Source organism: Salmo salar, chromosome ssa11, assembly GCF_905237065.1.
Source record: "Salmo salar chromosome ssa11, Ssal_v3.1, whole genome shotgun sequence".
Lineage (NCBI taxonomy): Eukaryota > Metazoa > Chordata > Actinopteri > Salmoniformes > Salmonidae > Salmo > Salmo salar.
In genome coordinates, this window is record NC_059452.1 from 107,573,363 (window position 1) to 107,599,257 (window position 25,895).

Below are 25,895 nucleotides of genomic sequence, written 5' to 3' on the forward strand. Positions count from 1 at the left end.
CTCTCTCTCTCTCTCTCTCTCTCTCTCTCTCTCTCTCTCTCTTCTCTCTCTCTCTCTCTGTCTCTCTCTCTCTCTCTCTCCCTCTCCTCTCTCCCCCTCTCCTCTCTCTCTCTAGACCTAAGGAAGGCTCATGAGCAGCAGAAGGTAACTCTGGAAGAAGACTTTGAGAAGCTCAGACTCTCTCTGCAGGTATAGTAAACACACAATGTTACTAACAAGACAGTCACACTTGAAGTCGCCATAGTTTTGACAGAAGAATGATCAGCATGAATCAGTAAATATATAAGGTGATTCTGATGAAAAGAATCAAATGAATCAGGAAATATATAATATGATTCTGATGAAAAGAATCAAATGAATCAGTAAATATATAATGTGACTTTCCACAAAGGCTTCCTACATGGAACCAAACATATATATTTTTTTAAATCTAGATTTAAAAAGGGGTTCTCCTATGGGGAAAGCCGAATAACCCTTGTGGAACCCTGCATTTCTATGTTTACAGGTGTGTTTTGTACAGTGACGCTATACTAATAGTTACTGTGTGTGTTGCGTAGGACCAGGTGGACACTCTGTTGTTCCAGAAGAGTAGCCTGAGGGACAAGGCCAAGCGCTTCGAAGAGGCACTGAGAAGAAGCACCGATGAACAGATAGTGGTACAATAACACCTACACATTATGAATAACATGACCTGAAACCAAACACTCCACTAGCTTATGCTCTGGCTACAGTAACACTGTGTGTGTGTGTGTGTGTGTGTGTGTGTGTGTGTGTGTGTGTGTGTGTGTGTGTGTGTGTGTGTGTGTGTGTGTGTGTGTGTGTGTGTGTGTGTGTGTGTGTGTGTATGTGTGTGTGTGTGTGTGTGTGTGTGTGTGTGTGTGTGTGTGTGTGTGTGTGTGTGTGTGTGTGTGTGTGTGTGTGTGTGTGTGTGTGTGTGTGTGTGTGTGTGTGTGTGTGTGTGTGTGTGTGTGTGTGTGTATGTGTGTGTGTGTGTGTGTGTGTGTGTGTGTGTGTGTGTGTGTGTGTGTGTGTGTGTGTGTGTGTGTGTGTGTGTGTGTGTGTAGGATACCCTAGCCCCATACCAGCACATTGAAGAGGATTTGAAGAGCTTGAAGGATGTTGTGGAGATGAAGAACAACCAGATACACCAACAGGAGAAGAAGATCTCAGACCTGGAGAGAGTGGTAAGACAGGACAGGACAGGACAGGACACACTCACCCGGACAGACATTTAACATTTACATTTAAGTCATTTAGCAGACGCTCTTATCCAGAGCGACTTACAAATTGGTGCATTCACCTTATAATATCCAGTGGAACAACCACTTTACAATAGTGCATCTAAATCTTTTAAGGGGGGGGTTAGAAGGATTACTTTATCCTATCCCAGGTATTCCTTGAAGAGGTGGGGTTTCAGGTGTCTCCGGAAGGTGGTGATTGACTCCGCTGTCCTGGCGTCGTGAGGGAGCTTGTTCCACCATTGGGGTGCCAGAGCAGCGAACAGTTTTGACTGGGCTGAGCGGGAACTGTGCTTCCTCAGAGGTAGGGAGGCGAGCAGGCCAGAGGTGGATGAACGGAGTGCCCTTGTTTGGGTGTAGGGCCTGATCAGAGCCTGAAGGTACGGAGGTGCCGTTCCCCTCACAGCTCCGTAGGCAAGCACCATGGTCTTGTAGCGGATGCGAGCTTCGACTGGAAGCCAGTGGAGAGAGCGGAGGAGCGGGGTGACGTGAGAGAACTTGGGAAGGTTGAACACCAGACGGGCTGCGGCGTTCTGGATGAGTTGTAGGGGTTTAATGGCACAGGCAGGGAGCCCAGCCAACAGCGAGTTGCAATAATCCAGACGGGAGATGACAAGTGCCTGGATTAGGACCTGCGCCGCTTCCTGTGTGAGGCAGGGTCGTACTCTGCGAATGTTGTAGAGCATGAACCTACAGGATCGGGTCACCGCCTTGATGTTGGTGGGGAACGACAGGGTGTTGTCCAGGGTCACGCCAAGGCTCTTAGCACTCTGGGAGGAGGACACAAGGGAGTTGTCAACCGTGATGGCGAGATCATGGAACGGGCAGTCCTTCCCCGGGAGGAAGAGCAGCTCCGTCTTGCCGAGGTTCAGCTTGAGGTGGTGATCCGTCATCCACACTGATATGTCTGCCAGACATGCAGAGATGCGATTCGCCACCTGGTTGTCAGAAGGGAGAAAGGAGAAGATTAATTGTGTGTCATCTGCATAGCAATGATATGAGAGACCATGTGAGGATATGACAGAGCCAAGTGACTTGGTGTATAGCGAGAATAGGAGTGGGCCAAGAACAGAGCCCTGGGGGACACCAGTGGTGAGAGCACGTGGTGCGGAGACAGATTCTCGCCACGCCACCTGGTAGGAGCGACCTGTCAGGTAGGACGCAATCCAAGCGTGGGCGGCGCCGGAGATGCCCAGCTCGGAGAGGGTGGAGAGGAGGATCTGATGGTTCACGGTATCAAAGGCAGCAGATAGGTCTAGAAGGATGAGAGCAGAGGAGAGAGAGTTAGCTTTAGCAGTGCGGAGAGCCTCCGTGACACAGAGAAGAGCAGTCTCAGTTGAATGCCCAGTCTTGAAACCTGACTGATTAGGATCAAGAAGGTCATTCTGAGAGAGATAGCAAGAGAGCTGGCCAAGGACGGCGCGTTCAAGAGTTTTGGAGAGAAAGGAAAGAAGGGATACTGGTCTGTAGTTGTTGACATCGGAGGGATCGAGTGTAGGTTTTTTCAGAAGGGGTGCAACTCTCGCTCTCTTGAAGACGGAAGGGACGTAGCCAGCGGTCAAGGATGCGTTGATGAGCGAGGTGAGGTAGGGGAGAAGGTCTCCGGAAATGGTCTGGAGAAGAGAGGAGGGGATAGGGTCAAGTGGGCAGGTTGTTGGGCGGCCGGCCGTCACAAGACGCGAGATTTCATCTGGAGAGAGAGGGGAGAAAGAGGTCAAAGCACAGGGTAGGGCAGTGTGAGCAGGACCAGCGGTGTCGTTTGACTTAGCAAACGAGGATCGGATGTCGTCAACCTTCTTTTCAAAATGGTTGACGAAGTCATCCGCAGAGAGGGAGGAGGGGGGGAGGGGGAGGAGGATTCAGGAGGGAGGAGAAGGTAGCAAAGAGCTTCCTAGGGTTAGAGGCAGATGCTTGGAGTTTAGAGTGGTAGAAAGTGGCTTTAGCAGCAGAGACAGAAGAGGAAAATGTAGAGAGGAGGGAGTGAAAGGATGCCAGGTCCGCAGGGAGGCGAGTTTTCCTCCATTTCCGCTCGGCTGCCCGGAGCCCTGTTCTGTGAGCTCGCAGTGAGTCGTCGAGCCACGGAGCAGGAGGGGAGGACCGAGCCGACCTGGAGGATAGGGGACAGAGGAAATCAAAGGATGCAGAGAGGGAGGAGAGGAGGGTTGAGGAGGCAGAATCAGGAGATAGGTTGGAGAAGGTTTGAGCAGAGGGAAGAGATGATAGGATGGAAGAGGAGAGAGTAGCGGGAGAGAGAGAGCGAAGGTTGGGACGGCGCAATACCATCCGAGTAGGGGGAGAGTGAGAAGTGTTGGATGAGAGCGAGAGGGAAAAGGATACAAGGTAGTGGTCGGAGACTTGGAGGGGAGTTGCAATGAGATTAGTGGAAGAACAGCATCTAGTAAAGATGAGGTCAAGCGTATTGCCTGCCTTGTGAGTAGGGGGGGAGGGTGAGAGGGTGAGGTCGAAAGAGGAGAGGAGTGGAAAGAAGGAGGCAGAGAGGAATGAGTCGAAGGTAGACGTGAGGAGGTTAAAGTCACCCAGAACTGTGAGAGGTGAGCCATCCTCAGGAAAGGAACTTATCAAGGCGTCAAGCTCATTGATGAACTCTCCAAGGGAACCCGGAGGGCGATAAATGATAAGGATGTTAAGCTTGAAAGGGCTGGTAACTGTGACAGCATGGAATTCAAATGAGGAGATGGACAGATGGGTCAGGGGAGAAAGAGAGAATGTCCACTTGGGAGAGATGAGGATTCCAGTGCCACCACCCCGCTGGCTCGATGCTCTAGGGGTATGCGAGAACACGTAGTCAGACGAGGAGAGAGCAGTAGGAGTAGCAGTGTTATCTGTGGTGATCCATGTTTCCGTCAGCGCCAGGAAGTCTAGGGACTGGAGGGTAGCATAGGCTGAGATGAACTCAGCCTTGTTGGCCGCAGACCGGCAGTTCCAGAGGCTGCCGGAGACCTGGAACTCCACGTGGGTCGTGCGCGCTGGGACCACCAGGTTAGAGTGGCAGCGGCCACGCGGTGTGGAGCGTTTGTATGGCCTGTGCAGAGGAGAGAGAACAGGGATAGGCAGACACATAGTAGACAAGCTACAGAAGAGGCTACGCTAATGCAAATGAGATTGGAGTGACAAGTGGACTACACGTCTCGAATGTTCAGGAAGTTAAGCTTACGTTGCAAAAATGTTTTTAAAATGATACGGTACTGCTGGCTGGTGGAGTAGGCTAGCTAGCGGTGGCTGCGTTGTTGACTTTGAACGTGTAGCTGGCTAGGTAACCTCGGTAGTTTCAGTACTACACCTTGTCATGATACAAAGCAACTTTGTAGCTAGCTAGCTAACATAACACTAATCAAGACATTCCTTGTAGTGTATTTAGTTTCAACAATGCTGCTCGTCGGTAATAGTTGGCTAGGTTAGGAAAAATGACAGGACAGACAGGACAGGACACACTCACCCTGACAGGACAGGACAGGACACACTCACCCTAACAGGACAGGACAGGACACACCCCCTCGGACAGGACAGGACACACTCACCCTAACAGGACAGGACAGGACAGGACAGGACACACTCACCCTAACAGGACAGGACACACTCACCCGGACAGACAGGACAGGACACACTCACCCGGACAGACAGGACAGGACACACTCACCCTAACAGGACAGGACAGGACAGGACAGGACAGGACACACTCACCCGGACAGACAGGACAGGACACACTCACCCTAACAGGACAGGACAGGACACACTCACCCTAACAGGACAGGACAGGACAGGACAGGACACACTCACCCTAACAGGACAGGACACACTCACCCTGACAGACAGGACAGGACAGGACACACTCACCCTAACAGACAGGACAGGACACACTCACCCTAACAGACAGGACAGGACAGGACACACTCACCCTAACAGGACAGGACAGGACACACTCACCCTGACAGGACAGGACAGGACACACTCACCCTAACAGACAGGACAGGACAGGACAGGACAGGACACACTCACCCTAACAGACAGGACAGGACAGGTCAGTACAGTACACAGAGAGTACAGGACAGTACATAGACATTAGTACACAGACAGTACAGGACAGTACACAGAGAGTACAGTACAGTACATAGACAGTACAGTACATAGACAGTACAGTACACAGACAGTTCAGTACATAGACATTAGTACACAGACAGTACAGTACATAGAGAGTACAGTACACAGACAGTACAGTACATAGACAGTACAGTACACAGACAGTACAGTACAGTACACAGACAGTACAGGACAGTACAGTACATAGACAGTACAGTACAGTACACAGACAGTACACTACACAGACAGTACAGTACACAGACAGTACACAGACAGTACAGTACCAGACAGTACAGTAGAGTACACAGATAATACAGTGCATAGACAGTACAGTACACCGACAGTACAGTACAGTACACAGACAGTACAGGACAGTACAGGACAGTACAGTACAGTACATAGACAGTACAGTACACAGACAGTACACTACACATACAGTACAGTAGAGTACACAGACAGTACAGTACACATACAGTTCAGTACACAGTAAGCACAGTACAGTACACAGTCAGTACAATACACAGTCAGTACAGTTCACAGACAGTACAGTACACCGACAGTACAGTACAGTACACAGACAGTACAGTACAGTACACAATACCGTACACACAGTACAGTACACAGACTGTACAGTACAGTACAGTACATAGACAGTACAATACACAGACAGTACAGTACACAGACAGTACAGTACACCGACAGTACAGTACAGTACAGTACACAGACAGTACAGTACACCGACAGTACAGTACAGTACAGTACAGTACAGTACAGTACACAGACAGTACAGTACACAGAAAGTACAGTACAATATATACACAGTACAGTACACAGACAGTGCACTAAAGTACACCGATAGTACGGTACACACACAGTACAGTACAGTACACAGACCGTGCAGTAACAGACAGTACACAGACAGTTGAAGTTGTCTCTCTCTGTGTGTTTTGAGCAGGTTCCAGAAGACAGTAGAATTGTCTCTGTGTTTTTTTGAGCAGGCCCAGAAGACAGTAGAGTCGTCTCTGTGTTTTTTTGAGCAGGCCCAGAAGACAGTAGAGTTGTCTCTGTGTTTTTTTGAGCAAGCCCAGAAGACAGTAGAGTTGTCTCTCTGTGTTTTTTTGAGCAGGCCCAGAAGACAGAAGAATTGTCTCTGTGTTTTTTTGAGCAGGCCCAGAAGACAGTAGAGTTGTCTCTGTGTTTTTTTGAGCAGGCCCAGAAGACAGTAGAGTTGTCTCTGTGTTTTTTTGAGCAGGCCCAGAAGACAGTAGAGTTGTCTCTGTGTTTTTTTGAGCAGGCCCAGAAGACAGTAGAGTTGTCTCTGTGTTTTTTTGAGCAGGCCCAGAAGACAGTAGAATTGTAACTGTGTTTTTTTGAGCAGGCCCAGAAGACAGTAGAATTGTAACTGTGTTTTTTTGAGCAGGCTCAGAAGACAGTAGAGTTGTCTCTGTGTTTTTTTGAGCAGGCCCAGAAGACAGTAGAATTGTAACTGTGTTTTTTTGAGCAGGCCCAGAAGACAGTAGAATTGTAACTGTGTTTTTTTGAGCAGGCCCAGAAGACAGTAGAATTGTAACTGTGTTTTTTTGAGCAGGCTCAGAAGACAGTAGAGTTGTATCTGTGTTTTTTTGAGCAGGCCCAGAAGACAGTAGAGTTGTATCTGTGTTTTTTTGAGCAGGCCCAGTTGACAGTAGAATTGTATCTGTGTTTTCTTGAGCAGGCCCAGAAGACAGTAGAATTGTATCTGTGTTTTTTTGAGCAGGCCCAGAAGACAGTAGAGTTGTCTCTGTGTTTTTTTGAGCAGGCCCAGAAGACAGTAGAATTGTCTCTGTGTTTTTTTGAGCAGGCCCAGAAGAACGTTGTGTTAGAGGAACGGATGCAGGTGCTACAGCAGCAGAACGAAGACCTGATGGCCCGTATAGACAATAACCTAGCCCTGTCCAGGTAACACACACATACACCTGGAAAACAACAAAACACATAACAATACAACTTGCACATGCCTTTTCTTTCTAGTTGTTTTCAGTAGGATAGCAAAATTCCAAGAATATTTTTGATATTGCTACTATGCAAGTACCATAACTATACAATTTACACCTTCTGTATCCTGTGCATGTGACAAATAAACATAGATTTTATTTGATATAGCGTGTATTTACCACATGGCCTCACATGTGAATCCTTAAAGAGATGGGTGGTACTAAGGGTTTAGAGGGTGTGAACGATGCTGAATGTGGTGTAGACAAAGAAGAGCTCTCCAGTAGGTACCAAAACATTCAAGGGTCATTTTCTCAAAAGTGGGGTTACAAGTTTATCATCTTTCAAAGCAGAATGACTAATCAAATGCAGTGTCTGATATACCATTTTGTAGCTCTGAGTCTCTACTTTCATCCAATGTAAAAAAAATTATTTTAAAAAAATCTAATTTTACTACTAGAAGACGAAATCGAGGCAGTTGGTCACATATGTAAATCTAGCAAACCAAGCAACTAAAACAAATGTATAAACAATGTTTTGGTTTATTTCTAGCTTGTTAGCTTGTTAGCTAGCTAACCTGTTCAAATAATGACCATGTCATAGCTGACAACATCATAACTTCAGCAATTTTCTATTCATTATTACAGGAACATAAACTCACAAGATATTTATTTACATGTTAATAGCGAGCTAATTAAAGACAATAGCTTACGTTTCTATGATTGTGGTGAAATAAAAGCAAGGCGTTCTACCTGAGGATTTTAGAATTTGCACACTGTCTCGTTGGCCTAACTTTATATCTTAACTTGACTTCGGTGCAGGTGTAACCGATGTGAAAGGGCTAGCTAGTTAGCGGTGGTGTAACCGATGTGAAAGGGCTAGCTAGTTAGCGGTGGTGTAACCGATGTGAAAGGGCTAGCTAGTTAGCGGTGGTGTAACCGATGTGAAAGGGCTAGCTAGTTAGCGGTGGTGTAACCGATGTGAAAGGGCTAGCTAGTTAGCGGTGGTGTAACCGATGTGAAAGGGCTAGCTAGTTAGCGGTGGTGTAAGCGATGTGAAAGGGCTATCTAGTTAGCGGTGGTGCACGCTAATAGCGTTTCAATCGGTGACGTCACTCGCTCTGAGACCTTGAAGTAGTTGTTCCCCTTGCTCTGCAAGGGCCGCGACTTTTGTGGCGCGATGGGTAACGATGCTTCGTTGGGTGTCAGTTGTTGATGTGTGCAGAGGGTCCCTGGTTCGAGGCCAGGTAGGGGCGAGGAGAGGGACGGAAGCTATACTGTTACACAGGTCCTGCTGTTGCATTACCATCTGTGGTAAACACACACTATATCAAATAAAATCAAAGTTTATTTGTCACATGCACAGGATACTCTTTTGTTTAGACATGTAGCTAGCTAGCTAGCTAAACAATGAACCATCATCCCAACTCATAACATTACTACCCTGCATGAATCTACAGGTAGCTAAAGCGAACCAACTAGCTAGGTTCAATGTTAGCTATTAGGCTATAACTAGCAATGCAACAAGATAACATAAGAATAATATTACTACACAGATCATACATGTAACGTTAGCTAGTGAGCCAGCCAGCTAACGTTAACTAGCTAGCTAACAGTACATTTTAACTTGCAATAAAAACAATTTTCTGATAAAATTAGAAACATATAATATTTGAAAATGTAGCTAGCTGGACTCTCTTACCCCGTAAACATGGATGGACGCTTCTCCCTCTCTGTCACGGATGCCATGGTTACCCGTAGTTTGAAGATGTAATCCGGAGACAGCTGTTTTTTTTTTTTTACAACAGTCTTCTGTGTGTTCTCTTTTTGACTCCATCCCTATATTTGTAATCAAACGGCAGAATTTTCTCCATCTTCTCCAAAACTCGGTCAACTTCTTTGTTGCAGTTCTTCGTAAATTTCTTTAAAAAAAAGCCGCATTAGAAAGAATTACCTACACATACTGAGCAGCTCAAGTTCTAGACAGAAACATGCAACATGGCAGACCAATCCGAACTCATCTCTCGGCATGTCCAGCCCACTCAGTATCTCAGCCAATCATGGCTAGAGGGAAGGTTCCCGTATTTTTCTGTGGCTAAACCAACTAGGCTCGTAATTTAACCATTTGTATTTGTATTAACAGACGGCATACAAATTTGTTACTGAAGCACGTGAAAGATCACATGTCCCAGAAGGCATTTCTGCAAAAAAAACACATTTTGATAAAAAAATGTATGTTTACGTTCAAATGCCTCTCCTGTATCTCCTGTAGTGATGTGCGACATATGCCTAGTTTCCTGAAACGGGTCACATATAATTCTGTCTCACTTCCCCATCCAGGCAACTCTCAGAGGAGAACGCTAACCTGCAGGAGAATGTAGAGAAGGAAAATGGAGAGAAGAAACGACTGAGCCGTAACAATGAGGAGCTTCTCTGGCGGCTACAGACCTCCCCTCTCTGCTCCCCCTGCTCTTCACCCATCCACCGCTCATTCTCCACCTCCCCCACTCCGTCTTCCTGCCTCTTTTCCTCCTCCTCTCCCGGGATGGGAGGAGGTACGCTGTTCGACGCCCCCTCTCACTACTGTGGAGGATACCTGCCCCCAGCACCTACACATGGCTACTCCCCTAGTCACAGAGAGAATCAGAATCAGTCTCCAGGGCCGGCCACGCCAACTCACAGAGGATTCTCCAATCAGAATCAGTCTCCAGGACCGGCCACGCCAACTCACAGAGGATTCTCCAATCAGAATCAGTCTCCAGGACCGGCGACGCCTACTCACCGAGTGTCACCCAATCACTGTCACTCGCCTGCTCGGCTCAACCCCCTCATGAGATGAGGGGGTTGAGCCTGTCTTTCTTTCTTTCTTTCTTTAAATTTTCATCTCTTTTCTGTTAATCTCTCGTGGACAGACTACTTAGACATAAATGGTAGTGTACATCTGTCATGATACAATGGAATGTGTGAGATAACTAGCAGCATTAGTTCAGGTGTTTTGGACAAAAATCACTATTTTCGCTGGTGATATCGTCTATCAAAAGTGGAGGGGACATTTGACCCATAACTTGCATAAAGACAGGGTGGAGCTCTTTGTTCCTTCTCTTAACACATACTGTATGAATCCAGAATTTAATCGAACATCTAACCAGTCACGTAAATTCTGGTTTAACCAACTTTCCTGATATAATGTTGCACAAGGTTTAAGCTCTAGATAAGATGGGTGTTCTCTCCAGCTACTACGGCTGTAAGAAAAGACAAAAGACAGAACTCCACTAGCATCGCTAATATACTCTTAACAATGCCTTTCTGCTAGCCACTCGTTGGCTAACCCCACTAGCATCTCTGTAGCCATTGACCCAGGCTAGCTGACCTAGCCACTCGATGGCTAACTCCACTAGCATCTCTGTAGCCATTGACCCAGGCTAGCTGACCTAGCCTCTTGTTGGCTAACCCCACTAGCATCTCTGTAGCCATTGACCCAGGCTAGCTGACCTAGCCTCTCGATGGATAGCTCCACTAGCATCTCTGTAGCTATAGACTAAGACTAGCTGACCTAGCCTCTTGATGGCTAACTCCACTAGCATCTCTGTACCTATAGACTAAGACTAGCTGACCTAGCCTGTTGATGGCTAACTCCACTAGCATTTCTGTAGCTATAGACTAAGACTAGCTGACCTAACCTGTCGATGGCTAACTCCACTAGCATCTCTGTACCCATAGACTAAGCCTAGCTGACCTAGCCTGTTGATGGCTAACTCCACTAGCATCTCTGTAGCTATAGACTAAGACTAGCTGACCTAGCCTGTTGATGGCTAACTCCACTAGCATCTCTGTACCCATAGACTAAGCCTAGCTGACCTAGCCTGTTGATGGCTAACTCCACTAGCATCTCTGTACCCATAGACTCATACTAGCTGACCTAGCCTGTTGATGGCTAACTCCACTAGCATCTCTGTACCTATAGACTAAGACTAGCTGACCTAGCCTGTTGATGGCTAACTCCACTAGCATCTCTGTACCCATAGACTAAGCCTAGCTGACCTAGCCTGTTGATGGCTAACTCCACTAGCATCTCTGTACCCATAGACTAAGCCTAGCTGACCTAGCCTGTTGATGGCTAACTCCACTAGCATCTCTGTACCTATAGACTAATACTAGCTGACCTAGCCTGTTGATGGCTAACTCCACTAGCATCTATGTACCTATAGACTAAGCCTAGCTGACCTAGCCTGTTGATGGCTAACTCCACTAGCATCTCTGTACCTATAGACTAAGACTAGCTGACCTAGCCTGTTGATGGCTAACTCCACTAGCATCTCTATACCTATAGACTAAGACTAGCTGACCTAGCCTGTTGATGGCTAACTCCACTAGCATCTCTGTACCTATAGACTAAGCCTAGCTGACCTAGCCTGTTGATGGCTAACTCCACTAGCATCTCTGTACCTATAGACTAAGACTAGCTGACCTAGCCTGTTGATGGCTAACTCCACTAGCATCTCTGTACCCATAGACTCATACTAGCTGACCTAGCCTCTCTGCTGTACCCTGTAGACTCCACGAAGGTACAAAAATACTGTATGTCTCCATTCACCACCAGCAAACTGAAGAACACTGGAGACTTCTCTCTTTTAAGGATCTCTCTCTCTCTCTCTCTCTCTCTGTCCTCACCTGGATGTGTAGCTGACTGGCTAGATAGTGCTTGGCCTGCAAGTGGAACCAGCTAACTGATGAACAGTGGAGATCTCTCTCTTTAAGGAAGCTGACTGGCTAGCTAGTTCTAGAATGTTAGGACGTAGTGCATTGAACCACGGACTACGACTGTTAAAACACCAATTACGGGCAGTGCTGAAATGTAGATTGTATTGTGCTCTGCAGCAACAGACTCCACTTCAATGTGTTGTAAATAGAAACAGACAGACAGGCTGACAGTATATGTTGTTACAATGAGTAGAAACAGACAGATGGACGGACGGACGGACAGACAGATGGACGGACTGAGAGTATGTGTACCACCAGATGGGAACGGTGGTAGTCTCTGCTTAGTTATTCGGGTCAAAACCACCCCCCCCCCCTCCACCATGCAGGGATGGCCTGGGACCAGAAACTGGACCGGCATTTATAATACACACCGATCCATGGCCAGTCCATCTCCGCTACCACGAATGTGTCTGTACCAGTGCTAACTACCAACCAAATGGAACAATGGATAACATAACAGTATTATCTCAAGGAAGCACCTTTATACTCCGGTCCAGTTTTTTTTTCAATACAAACTTTTACCAGCACATGATGTCCAACAGTCTTTAGATACCAGGATTTTTTCAGATGATTTTTAAAGGATGTTTGATAAACTGTTTCAGTTTTACCAGCAAACAATAACACTTAACAGAAGCGCTTCCAATCCAGACTGAATCCAAATCCGTTCCAGTCTTCCGCTCTCTCTACATGGATATTACCTGTGGGTAGGGTATGTACATGTACCCCCCTTAACCGTTGATTCAGGGGGTTCAAATGTATCAAAACACATATTTTGGATTGATTGATCTACAAATAATAACTGGGAGGCAGGTAGCCTATCGGTTAGAGCGTTGGGATTAGTAACCCGAAAGGTTGCTAGTTTGAATCCCCCCCGAGCCGACAGGGTGAAAAACAAATCTGTCCTACTGCTCTTGAGCAAGGTACTTAACCTTAACTGGTCTAGGGTCGCTGTCAATAATGGTTAATCCCCCTTCGTCGTGACCCCACTCTCTGAGAGTGTCTCAGGGAGAGTTGGGATATGCAACAAACAAAAAAATATTTAAAAAAATTCAATTCACACTTAAAATAAGAGATATATATATATATATACTGTAAGTACACACGAATAGAGTACCATTTGTGACACAGACACCGGGATGTAAAAATACCGACCACAGGAATTGTTGTTTGTTGTTTTCTAAGTGATATTTGTAAACATATTTATTGGCCTTTTTGTATACTTTATCTACTTTACCAAGCATGTCTTCCAGTCTTTACCTCTCGCTGTCTGGAGCCTGGGGGTTTACGGTTCCATCCCAGGTTTTCCGGAAATCCTTGTCATTCCCAGAATAAGCAGGAAATTCTGAATCCTTCAACCAGGATTTCTTGAAAACCTAGGCATTTTGGTGGAACATTTTTGCAACCCTGCGTAGAGTAGTTGTGATGTTTATCAGACCTGGGTTTCAAATACAAAAAAAAATAAAAAATCTCAATAAATAGATTTAAAATACTTTTATCTGTGGCTGTTTGAGCTTGCCTGGCTTAATTAACTGAATGAAAAGTCCCGAAAAGGACTCACCCAACCCGTCCATTCACTCCAGGCAGACTCAATGAAAACGCTGAAAGTATTTGAAACAATTTGTCTCGTATTTGAAACCAGGTTTGCTGCTTATGCTCTGTATTAATAACAGGAGAAAACGTTTTTTTTTTTTTTTTTAAAAACAGAGTGAAACAGAGACATGCTAGCCGGGCTGTATTCATTCCACCAAACAAAACGTTTTGTTTAGTTTTGCAACTAGAACAAGAGTTTCTATTGGACAAAATTCAGGTAGGTTCCTCCCCGTTTCGTTCTGTTGGACAAAACGTTTTGCAACTAAAACATTTTGTTTGGCGGAATGAATACAGCCCAGAACTAATTAACCTACTGAATGGGACACAGATTTGTAACAAACAAAAAAATATATAAACGCAACTCTGGTCTGACCAATAGGAGAAGAGTAGAATGTGACGCTTCTACCTTTGGACCAATAGGTGACAGAGATATGGGATGTCATTTCTCTACCTGGCCAATAGAGGGAGTTTGGAGGGGGGGGGGGTGTCAAAAATGAGAGAGTGTGTATTTCATTGTAATATGTCGATTTGTTCAGAACTGGTGAAACGTTCAGAACGCTGCAGATAAATACAGTTTCAAGACACAATGATTGTGTATTCTCCATGACATAGAAGAATGTATTTTCTGCGTGATATATTTCTATCTGAGCGTTCTGTAATGTTGCCCCAAGTAACCACACTATCACCTCTGTACATTAAACTAGACAGAAACTGTTTGTCTTGGGAGTAGTGTAGATTCAATTAGAGAGAAACTATTTATCTTGGGAGTAGTGTAGATTCATCTAGAGAGAAACTCTTTAAAACGACTGGGATCTTTTTCAGTCTCTAGCTCTAACCAGGTTTCTGTGATTAGTCAAAACCACAATTCTTATTGGTGCACACCTTTTCTACCCATTTCTCAATAGTTGGTATTCAGATTTACCCTATGCAGGTGTAGTATTCATTCAATAGGGTTTTCAGTACATTTATCTAAAGCCATCCCTTTAAATTCGGTGTACCTTTAATTCTATTTTTTTTATTTGTCCACAGACTACATGGAGAGAACAGTTCAGAATATTAGGGACCAATCAAAGAAAGCCATCTGTAATGAACAAAAAAAATAAAAGCAACATGTTAAGTGTTAGTCTTAGTTTCATGAGCTGAAATAAAAGATCCCAGAAATGTTTCATGCGCACAAAAAGCTAATTTCTCTATAATTACGTGCACAAATTAATTTATTTTGAGCATTTCTCCTTTGCCAACATAATCCATCCACCTGACAGGTGTAGGATATCCAGAAGCTGATTAAACAGCATGATCATTACACAGGTGCACCTTGTGCTGGGGGACAATAAAAGGCCACTCTAAAAGGTGCAGTTTTGTCGCACAACACAATGCCACAGATGTCTCAAGTTTTGAGGGAGCGTGCAATTGGCATGCTGACTGCAGGAATGTCCACCAGAGCTGTTGCCAGATAATTGAACATTCATTTCCGTACCATAAGCCATCTCCAAAATCATTTTAGAGAATTTGGCAGTACATCCAACCGGCCTCACAACCTCAGACCACGTGTAACCACGCCAGCCCAGGACCTCCACATCCGGCTTCTTCACCTGTTGGGGGTCGTCTGAGACCAGCCACCTGGACAGCTGATGAAACTGTCGGTTTGTACAACCGAAGAATTTCTGCACAAACTGTCAGAATCCGTCTCAGGGAAGCTCATCTGCGTGCTCGTCGTTCTCACCAGGGTCTGACTGCAGTTTGGCATCGTAACCGACAGTGGGCAAATGCTCACCTTCGATGGCCACCGACATGCAGGAGAAGTGTGCTCTTCATGGGTGAATGCCGGTTTTAACTGTACCGTCTACGGACAACGAATACAATTGCATTTTTATCGAAGGCAATTTGAATGCACAGAAATCCCATGACGAAATTCTGAGGCCCTTTGTCGTGCCATTCATCCTCCTCCATCACCTCATGTTTCAGCATGATAATGCACGGCCCCATGTCGCAAGGATCTGAACACAATTCCTGGAAGCTGAAAATATCCCAGTTCTTCCATGACCTGCATATTCAACAGAAATGTCACCCATTGAGCATGTTTGGGATGCTCTGTATCGACGTGTACGGCAGCGTGTTCCAGTTGCCGCCAAAATATCCAGCAACTTCACACAGCCATTGAAGAGGAGTGGGACAACATTCCAACAGGCCACAATCTACAGCCTGATCAACTCTATGTGAAGGAGATGTGTCACGCTGCATGAGGCAAATGGTGGTCACACCAGATACTGACTGGTTTTCTGATCCACACCCTTAATTATTTTTAAGGTACAGTATCTGTGATCAACAGATGCATCAGTCATGTGAAATCCATAGATTAGGGCCTAATGAATTTGTTTTAATTGACTGAGTTCCTCATATGAACTGTAACTCAGTAAAAAAATTGAAATTGTTGCATGTTATATTTTTGTTCAGTGTAAATACACTCATATTGGCGCCTTTTCGGCACCAATTGGTAGATAAAAAAGTATTAGTATTTAAAAAAGCACCAAGGAGAAATAAATTCGCCATTTCCTGTTTGCAAAAAGTGTAATAGCTCGCATAATTTCAGTTTGTGACAAAACAAGAAAGTTTAGTGTAGAGAATCATTGTACCATCTAAACCGCTGTGAGATATATTTTCCATAACCAAAAAATATTGCATATTCAGCTGTTTGAAGCTGATGTAGAAAAACCGAAAGTTAAATATGCACAAATGAACGTTAAGACCGGGAGGAATAGAAATAGAGCACATAGAACAGATCTACCACTATTTAGACTTGCTTTCAATGAGAATGACAGGTTACCCAAAAAGGTACATATTGCAGCTTTAATGTTAGGAAAGTATTCATTAATAATAAAAAAAAACGGGTTAGAGACCCTTTATGCACGAAAAAAAAACGGTGGTTTGATTCATTCGGGAAAAATTGACACATTCAGTTCTTCAACCCATGGTAATGTTGGAATATGTGTGTGCGTATAACTATAATAGGGGAATTAGTGTACAATAGTAGGCTATACACTCTTCTATTGCCTGCATTAACCATGGAACTGTGTAAATGACACAATCAAGTGTTGCGCCATGCTTCCGGTTCAAACTGTTACGGCTTGGTCTGCGTTCCGCTCCATAGCGATGTAATTAACCAATGTGATCAACCACACTTCCGTGATGGCGTTTTACCGACGAAGCAAATTAAGGTATTTAATTAAAATATTGGAGATTGCCCAAAGGTCAAATTTCACATGCTCACATGAAAGTTTCAAGTTAAAAATTACAATTTAAATTCTACATAATGGCACAATATTTCATAAAAATCACATCACTGTGGGAAAGTTGATCTGTTTCAGTTTGCTGCCATTTTGACTGGTTTCACATTTGTCTCCAGCGATTTCTAAGGTAAAAACAGATCTAAAACTATTGCAATTTATATTTACAATCCCCTTATTCCAACGGATTATTCATTTACCAAATTCTTATCAATAGCTCTTATAAATATGTAAATTAGGCCCTACAGTGCATGAAGAATTGTGTTATTTCAATCGGGGGTAAAAAAATAAATAAAAAATAAGATGTTTGTCACACTTGGAACCGACAGGTTGCTTGATTTTATTCATCGTTTCATCACGCGTAAAGGTGGTGGAATTACGAGGGAATTAAATCAAGGTCAGAATACGACGTATCTGTAGACATACCTCTGCCGCGCCTCAATTTATGCGATCTCTACCACAAACGAATAGCTTGGCTGAAACATCATCAAATCAAATGTATTTATATAGCCCTTCTTACATCAGCTGATATCTCAAAGTGCTGTACAGAAACCCAGCCTAAAAACCCCCCAAACAGCAAGCAATGCAGGTGTAGAAGCACGGTAGCTAGGAAAACCTCCCCTAGAAAGGCCAAAACCTAGGAAGAAACCTAGAGAGGAACCAGGCTATGAGGGGTGGCTAGGAAAAACTCCCCTAGAAAGGCCAGAACCTTAGGAAGAAACCTAGAGAGGAACCAGGCTATGAGGGGTGGCTAGGAAAAACTCCCCTAGAAAGGCCAAAACCTAGGAAGAAACCTAGAGAGGAACCAGGCTATGAGGGGTGGCTAGGAAAACTCCCCTAGAAAGGCCAAAACCTAGGAAGAAACCTAGAGAGGAACCAGGCTATGAGGGGTAACATGAGTCACATTGTAATTAAGTTCCATTTACTCACGCATAACTCGGATCAGGAATCGGGCTAATGGTGATGGACAACACAACCTTTACCAGAGGAGGCTCCTCCAGTGGAGGAAGAGGAGTACGGTCTTCCTCATGACATTGACAACACTGTGTTTACATTATAAAACACTCTCTAGATATAAATGACTCATACAGGAAACCTGGTTCTTGCTGTTGACTGAATAGGACCCATAGAAAAGTTATGTAGAATACTTGAGAGAGAAAACAGAAAGTGTTTACATAGCTATGACAATGTTTGGACAATTATGAAAAACAACAGTATGTGAAGGTAGATCTCTGCCTACCCGAAAGGCCCAGAGGAACATTTTTACTTTCGCTGGTCATAGGAGTAACAGCATGAATTGGTACATGAGGCACAAGTAATGCAGTGCAATTTAGTCTTCCAGCCGTTGGCGAAACTTATGTCCCCTTTTCTCAGCGGAGGGAGGGAGAGAGGAGGGAGGGAGAGCCTGGTGAGAGACAGCCAAACTGCTGCTCCCTCCCTCCTCTCTCCCTCCCTCCTCTCAGACTAACCATCAGATGCAGGTCATCAGTCCAATAAAAAAAAAAAATTATATGATTATGCTCAGTCAGCTGTAACCTCACAAGTGATACAACAAATGATCTATTACCAGTTTGATCATATACCAACATTTTATATATAAAATGTCAAAATGGTCCCAGAAGAATAACATTGGCAGGGCAAGTCAAGCATAGCCAGTATACAGTGATAATGTATTGAGCCTATAGCTTACTACTGTACATTAACCAATTAAAAAACAGTTCTGGATCAATGAGGTTCATGAATGAGGTTCATTGATCCAGAACTGTTTTTAAATTGGTTAATGTTGCATAGGCTTACGGTTGATCTCAGCTTGCATTTTGACTCTGAAAAAAGGTTGGCGACCACTGTAATAGAGGAAACCATGAATTAAATATTTTGTCGGATCTAAAAAAAAAATATCTAGGATTCTTTCAAGGAATTATAAATTGATCAAAAAAAAAACGACATCACTAAAAGATGCTGAAGGATAACTATTTAATATGAATTATTTAAAACTGTTTAATACTCTTTCAAGTCTTTTTGGTGGAATGTTTTGATACTATTGCCTCTTGTAATATTACCAGCTATGGACAGTTTATTATGTTCATCTGTATACATGTTTACATTTACGGGGCTTTCAGGAAATGTAGCACTTAGATTCTGTGTTATTTTAAAGTCGGGCTGAATCTCCAGCACTCTTGATATGAACTTGTAAACAAACCAGCCAGCTTTGAAAAAAGTACTAAAACGTAATGGTGCTCTGTTACAAAGCGTATAACATAAGATAACTTACTATATAAGATAATATACCATGATGATGTATATTGAGCCCAACATGTTTCCAGTGTTGTCCAGCATACTGAAGGTCCTCTGTCTATGTAACTCTCTGGGTCCTTTAAAGTCAACTACTCAACCATGACTGTTATTATAAGTTTATACATGTTTATTAAGCAGTTTACACATGTTTATTAAGCAGTTTATACATGTTTAGTAAGCAGTTTATACATGTTTAGTAAGCAGTTTATACATGTTTAGTAAGCTGTTTATACATGTTTATTAAGCAGTTTATACATGTTTATTAAGCAGTTTATACATGTTTAGTAAGCTGTTTACACATGTTTATTAAGCAGTTTATACATGTTTATTAAGCAGTTTATACATGTTTATTAAGCAGTTTACACATGTTTAGTAAGCAGTTTATACATGTTTATTAAGCAGTTTATACATGTTTATTAAGCAGTTTATACATGTTTATTAAGCAGTTTATACATGTTTATACACACATTATACACACGATAATCAGGAACTGGTTCTGCACTGACTCCACTGTGTCCTGTGGACATCTCTTGAGGGATTCCCAAATGGCACCCTATTCCCTACATAGTGCACTACCTATGGGCCCTTGTCAAAAGTACTGCACTATATAGGGTACCATTTGTGACGCATTCCTCCCTAGCTGAACAACTGAATGTCTATCGTAGAGGGTCATAAGGGTAACTCACCTGTTGTTATACTAGCCACTACCTGGTCATTAAACTAGCCACCACCTGGTCATTAAACTAGCCACCACCTGGTCATTAAACTAGCCACCACCTGGTCATTAAACTAAACCACCTGGTCATTAAACTAGCCACCACCTGGTCGTTAAACTAGCCACCACCTGGTCATTAAACTAAACCACCCGGTCATTAAACTAGCCACCACCTGGTCATTAAACTAGCCACCACCTGGTCGTTAAACTAGCCACCACCTGGTCATTAAACTAAACCACCTGGTCATTAAACTAAACCACCTGGTCATTAAACTAGCCACCACCTGGTCATTAAACTAAACCACCTGGTCATTAAACTAGCCACCACCTGGTCATTAAACTAGCCACCACCTGGTCGTTAAACTAGCCACCACCTGGTCATTAAACTAGCCACCACCTGGTTGTTAAACTAGCCACCACCTGGTCATTAAACTAAACCACCTGGTCATTAAACTAGCCACCACCTGGTCATTAAACTAGCCACCACCTGGTCGTTAAACTAGCCACCACCTGGTCATTAAACTAAACCACCTGGTCATTAAACTAGCCACTACCTGGTCAATAAACTAGCCACCACCTGGTCATTAAACTAAACCACCTGGTCATTAAACTAGCCACCCTGGTCATTAAACTAGCCACCACCTGGTCATTAAACTAAACCACCTGGTCATTAAACTAGCCACCACCTGGTCATTAAACTAGCCACCACCTGGTCATTAAACTAGCCACCACCTGGTCATTAAACTAAACCACCTGGTCATTAAACTAGCCACTACCTGGTCATTAAACTAAACCACCTGGTCATTAAACTAAACCACCTGGTCATTAAACTAAACCACCTGGTCATTAAACTAGCCACCACCTGGTCATTAAACTAGCCACTACCTGGTCATTAAACTAAACCACCTGGTCATTAAACTAAACCACCTGGTCATTAAACTAAACCTCCTGGTCATTAAACTAGCCACCACCTGGTCGTTAAACTAGCCACCACCTGGTCATTAAACTAGCCACCACCTGGTCATTAAACTAGCCACCACCTGGTCATTAAACTAAACCACCTGGTCATTAAACTAGCCACCACCTGGTCATTAAACTAGCCACCACCTGGTCATTAAACTAAACCACCTGGTCATTAAACTAGCCACCACCTGGTCATTAAACTAAACCACCTGGTCATTAAACTAGCCACCACCTGGTCGTTAAACTAGCCACCACCTGGTCATTAAACTAGCCACCACCTGGTCGTTAAACTAGCCACCATCTGGTCATTAAACTAGCCACCACCTGGTCATTAAACTAGCCACCACCTGGTCATTAAACTAGCCACCACCTGGTCATTAAACTAAACCACCTGGTCATTAAACTAGCCACCACCTGGTCATTAAACTAGCCACCACCTGGTCATTAAACTAAACCACCTGGTCATTAAACTAGCCACCACCTGGTCATTAAACTAGCCACCACCTGGTCATTAAACTAGCCACCACCTGGTCATTAAACTAGCCACTACCTGGTCATTAAACTAAACCACCTGGTCATTAAACTAAACCCCCTGGTCATTAAACTAGCCACCACCTGGTCATTAAACTAGCCACCACCTGGTCATTAAACTAGCCACTACCTGGTCATTAAACTAAACCACCTGGTCATTAAACTAGCCACCACCTGGTCATTAAACTAGCCACCACCTGGTCATTAAACTAGCCACCACCTGGTCATTAAACTAGCCACCACCTGGTCATTAAACTAGCCACCACCTGGTCATTAAACTAAACCACCTGGTCATTAAACTAGCCACCACCTGGTCATTAAACTAGCCACCACCTGGTCATTAAACTAGCCACCACCTGGTCGTTAAACTAGCCACCACCTGGTCATTAAACTAAACCACCTGGTCATTAAACTAGCCACCACCTGGTCATTAAACTAGCCACCACCTGGTCATTAAACTAAACCACCTGGTCATTAAACTAAACCACCTGGTCATTAAACTAAACCACCTGGTCATTAAACTAGCCACCACCTGGTCATTAAACTAAACCACCTGGTCATTAAACTAAACCACCTGGTCGGGACCAGGTACATACAGGCCAGGTTAGGACCAGGTACATACAGGTCAGGACCAGGTACATACAGGTCAGGTCAGGACCAGGTACGTACAGGTCAGAACCAGGTACATACAGGTCAGGTCAGGACCAGGTACATACAGGTCAGGACCAGGTACATACAGGTCAGGACCAGGTACATACAGGTCAGGACCAGGTACAAACAGGTCAGGACCAGGTACATACAGGTCAGGTTAGGACCAGGTACATACAGGTCAGGACCAGGTACAAACAGGTTAGGACCAGGTACATACAGGTCAGGACCAGGTACATACAGGTCAGGTTAGGACCAGGTACATACAGGTCAGGACCAGGTACATACAGGTCAGGACCAGGTACATACAGATCAGGACCAGGTACATACAGGTCAGGACCAGGTACATACAGGTCAGGTTAGGACCAGGTACATACAGGTCAGGACCAGGTACATACAGGTCAGGACCAGGTACATACAGGTCAGGACCAGGTACATACAGGTCAGGTCAGGACCAGGTACAAACAGGTGAGGACCAGGTACATACAGGTCAGGACCAGGTACAAACAGGTCAGGACCAGGTACAAACAGGTCAGGTCAGGACCAGGTACAAACAGGTCAGGACCAGGTACATACAGGTCAGGTCAGGACCAGGTACATACAGGTCAGGACCAGGTACATACAGGTCAGGACCAGGTACAAACAGGTCAGGACCAGGTACATACAGGTCAGGACCAGGTACATACAGGTCAGTACCAGGTACATACAGGTCAGGTTAGGACCAGGTACATACAGGTCAGGACCAGGTACATACAGGTCAGGACCAGGTACAAACAGGTCAGGACCAGGTACAAACAGGTCAGGACCAGGTACATACAGGTCAGGACCAGGTACAAACAGGTCAGGACCAGGTACATACAGGTCAGGACCAGGTACATACAGGTCAGGACCAGGTACATACAGGTTAGGACCAGGTACATACAGGTCAGGTTAGGACCAGGTACATACAGGTCAGGACCAGGTACAAACAGGTCAGGACCAGGTACGTACAGGTCAGGACCAGGTACATACAGGTCAGGACCAGGTACATACAGGTCAGGTCAGGACCAGGTACATACAGGTCAGGACCAGGTACAAACAGGTCAGGACCAGGTACATACAGGTCAGGACCAGGTACATACAGGTCAGGACCAGGTACATACAGGTCAGGTCAGGACCAGGTACATACAGGTCAGGACCAGGTACATACAGGTCAGGACCAGGTACATACAGGTCAGGACCAGGTACATACAGGTCAGGTCAGGACCAGGTACATACAGGTCAGGACCAGGTACATACAGGTCAGGTCAGGACCAGGTACGTACAGGTCAGGACCAGGTACATACAGGTCAGGTTAGGACCAGGTACATACAGGTCAGGTCAGGACCAGGTACATACAGGTCAGGACCAGGTACAGGTAGTGCTAAACAGATGGAACCATTCTCCAGACCGGCTGTATGTTGACGTCATGGAGATAGCATAGAGATACGTTAACGTTTATGATTGACAGATGAAACAGACTGAGGTGGTTGTGCAGGTCAGGTCCTGATGAGCAGATAGAAACCACATCTCAGCAGACTGTATAGGGCCACTCAGGGTCTATCCAGGGTGACCATGACACATTTAGGCCCAGTTCCCTCCTTTGACTATGTTTTTTAAAATTTTATTAGTCTAGGACAATGTTTAATCAGTGTCCAGGAAACTGGCCTTTTTTTGTTTGTTTTAGGTGTGACCAATGGCAATAACATTTAACACTTATTGAGGATGTCCATGTTGACTCAATACACTAGGAGTTAATATAATAAATAGTAATTCATATAAATAATTAATAAAAATAGGTCTGGTCAACCATTTATGATGTTTTGTTTTGAGGAAGAATTAGGACTCTTTTTACCTGTTGTCTTTCGTCAATCTCTGATTGTACATTTGAGTGTAAATAAATCAAACACACACAGCAGAAAGCATGTTTTCCGTCTTTACTCTTCCTTTCCCTTCCTTTCCCTTCCTTCCTTCCTTCCTTCCTTCCTTCCTTCCTTCCTTCCTTCCTTCCTTCCTTCCTTCCTTCCTTCCTTCCTTCCTTCCTTCCTTCCTTCCTTCCTTCCTTCCTTCCTTCCTTCCTTCCTTCCTTCCTTCCTTCCACTCTCTCTTTCTCTTCTCTCCTTACCTTTTTTTTGTAATGGTCATCTGTAACCAGTAGCATAGAAGCATAGAAGCGCTAGAAACAAACGAGGAATGGAATAATACACATGTACTGTCTGTAAAAAAACATATGTCTTTCTTGGCACTTTCCCCTGGGATATGAAGCTAATAAACACTATTATAAAAGAAGGTATGCTGCTGTGTCCATTTCTAAAACACTCCTGAATTAAACTCTCAACAGGCTCTATGTTATAGTGATCACACTATAAGGCTCTACTGATCACACTATAAGGCTCTACTGATCACACTATAAGGCTCTATGTAATACTGATCACACTATAAGGCTCTATGTTATACTGATCACACTATAAGGCTCTACTGATCACACTATAAGGCTCTATGTTATACTGATCACACTATAAGGCTCTACTGATCACACTATAAGGCTCTATGTGATACTGATCACACTATAAGGCTCTATGTTATACTGATCACACTATAAGGCTCTATGTGATACTGACCACACTATAAGGCTCTACTGATCACACTATAAGGCTCTACTGATCACACTATAAGGCTCTATGTTATACTGACCACACTATAAGGCTCTATTTCTGATCACACTATAAGGCTCTATGTTATACTGATCACACTATAAGGCTCTAGATCTGACCACACTATAAGGCTCTATGTTATACTGACCACACTATAAGGCTCTACTGATCACACTATAAGGCTCTATGTTATACTGACCACACTATAAGGCTCTACTGATCACACTATAAGGCTCTATGTTATACTGATCACACTATAAGGCTCTACTGATCACACTATAAGGCTCTATGTTATACTGACCACACTATAAGGCTCTACTGATCACACTATAAGGCTCTATGTTATACTGATCACACTATAAGGCTCTACTGATCACACTATAAGGCTCTATGTTATACTGATCACACTATAAGGCTCTACTGATCACACTATAAGGCTCTATGTTATACTGATCACACTATAAGGCTCTACTGATCACACTATAAGGCTCTATGTTATACTGATCACACTATAAGGCTCTACTGATCACACTATAAGGCTCTACTGATCACACTATAAGGCTCTATGTGATACTGATCACACTATAAGGCTCTATGTGATACTGATCACACTATAAGGCTCTACTGATCACACTATAAGGCTCTATGTTATACTGATCACACTATAAGGCTCTACTGATCACACTATAAGGCTCTACTGATCACACTATAAGGCTCTATGTGATACTGATCACACTATAAGGCTCTATGTGATACTGATCACACTATAAGGCTCTACTGATCACACTATAAGGCTCTATGTTATACTGATCACACTATAAGGCTCTACTGATCACACTATAAGGCTCTATGTTATACTGATCACACTATAAGGCTCTACTGATCACACTATAAGGCTCTACTGATCACTCTATAAGGCTCTAACTGATCACACTATAAGGCTCTATGTGATACTGATCACACTATAAGGCTCTATGTGACTGATCACACTATAAGGCTCTACTGATCACACTATAAGGCTCTATGATATACTGACCACACTATAAGGCTCTACTGATCACACTATAAGGCTCTACTGATCACACTATAAGGCTCTATTTACTGATCACACTATAAGGCTCTATGTGATA

General features: G+C 44.1%; 1 protein-coding gene across 1 annotated transcript in view; it reads left to right on the top strand.

The window, feature by feature from the left end:
* The window catches only part of mtus2a (microtubule associated tumor suppressor candidate 2a), a 160,594-nt gene extending 136,194 nt beyond the window's left edge, over nt 1-24,400 (top strand). The window contains exons 14-18 of the mRNA XM_045688911.1: nt 116-189; nt 558-656; nt 1,065-1,184; nt 7,177-7,274; nt 9,647-24,400. Of these exons, the coding sequence (XP_045544867.1) occupies nt 116-189; nt 558-656; nt 1,065-1,184; nt 7,177-7,274; nt 9,647-10,145 (890 nt within the window). The 3' untranslated portion in view covers nt 10,146-24,400. The remainder of the gene's footprint in view (nt 1-115; nt 190-557; nt 657-1,064; nt 1,185-7,176; nt 7,275-9,646) is intronic.
* Nucleotides 24,401-25,895: the final 1,495 nt, after the last annotated feature.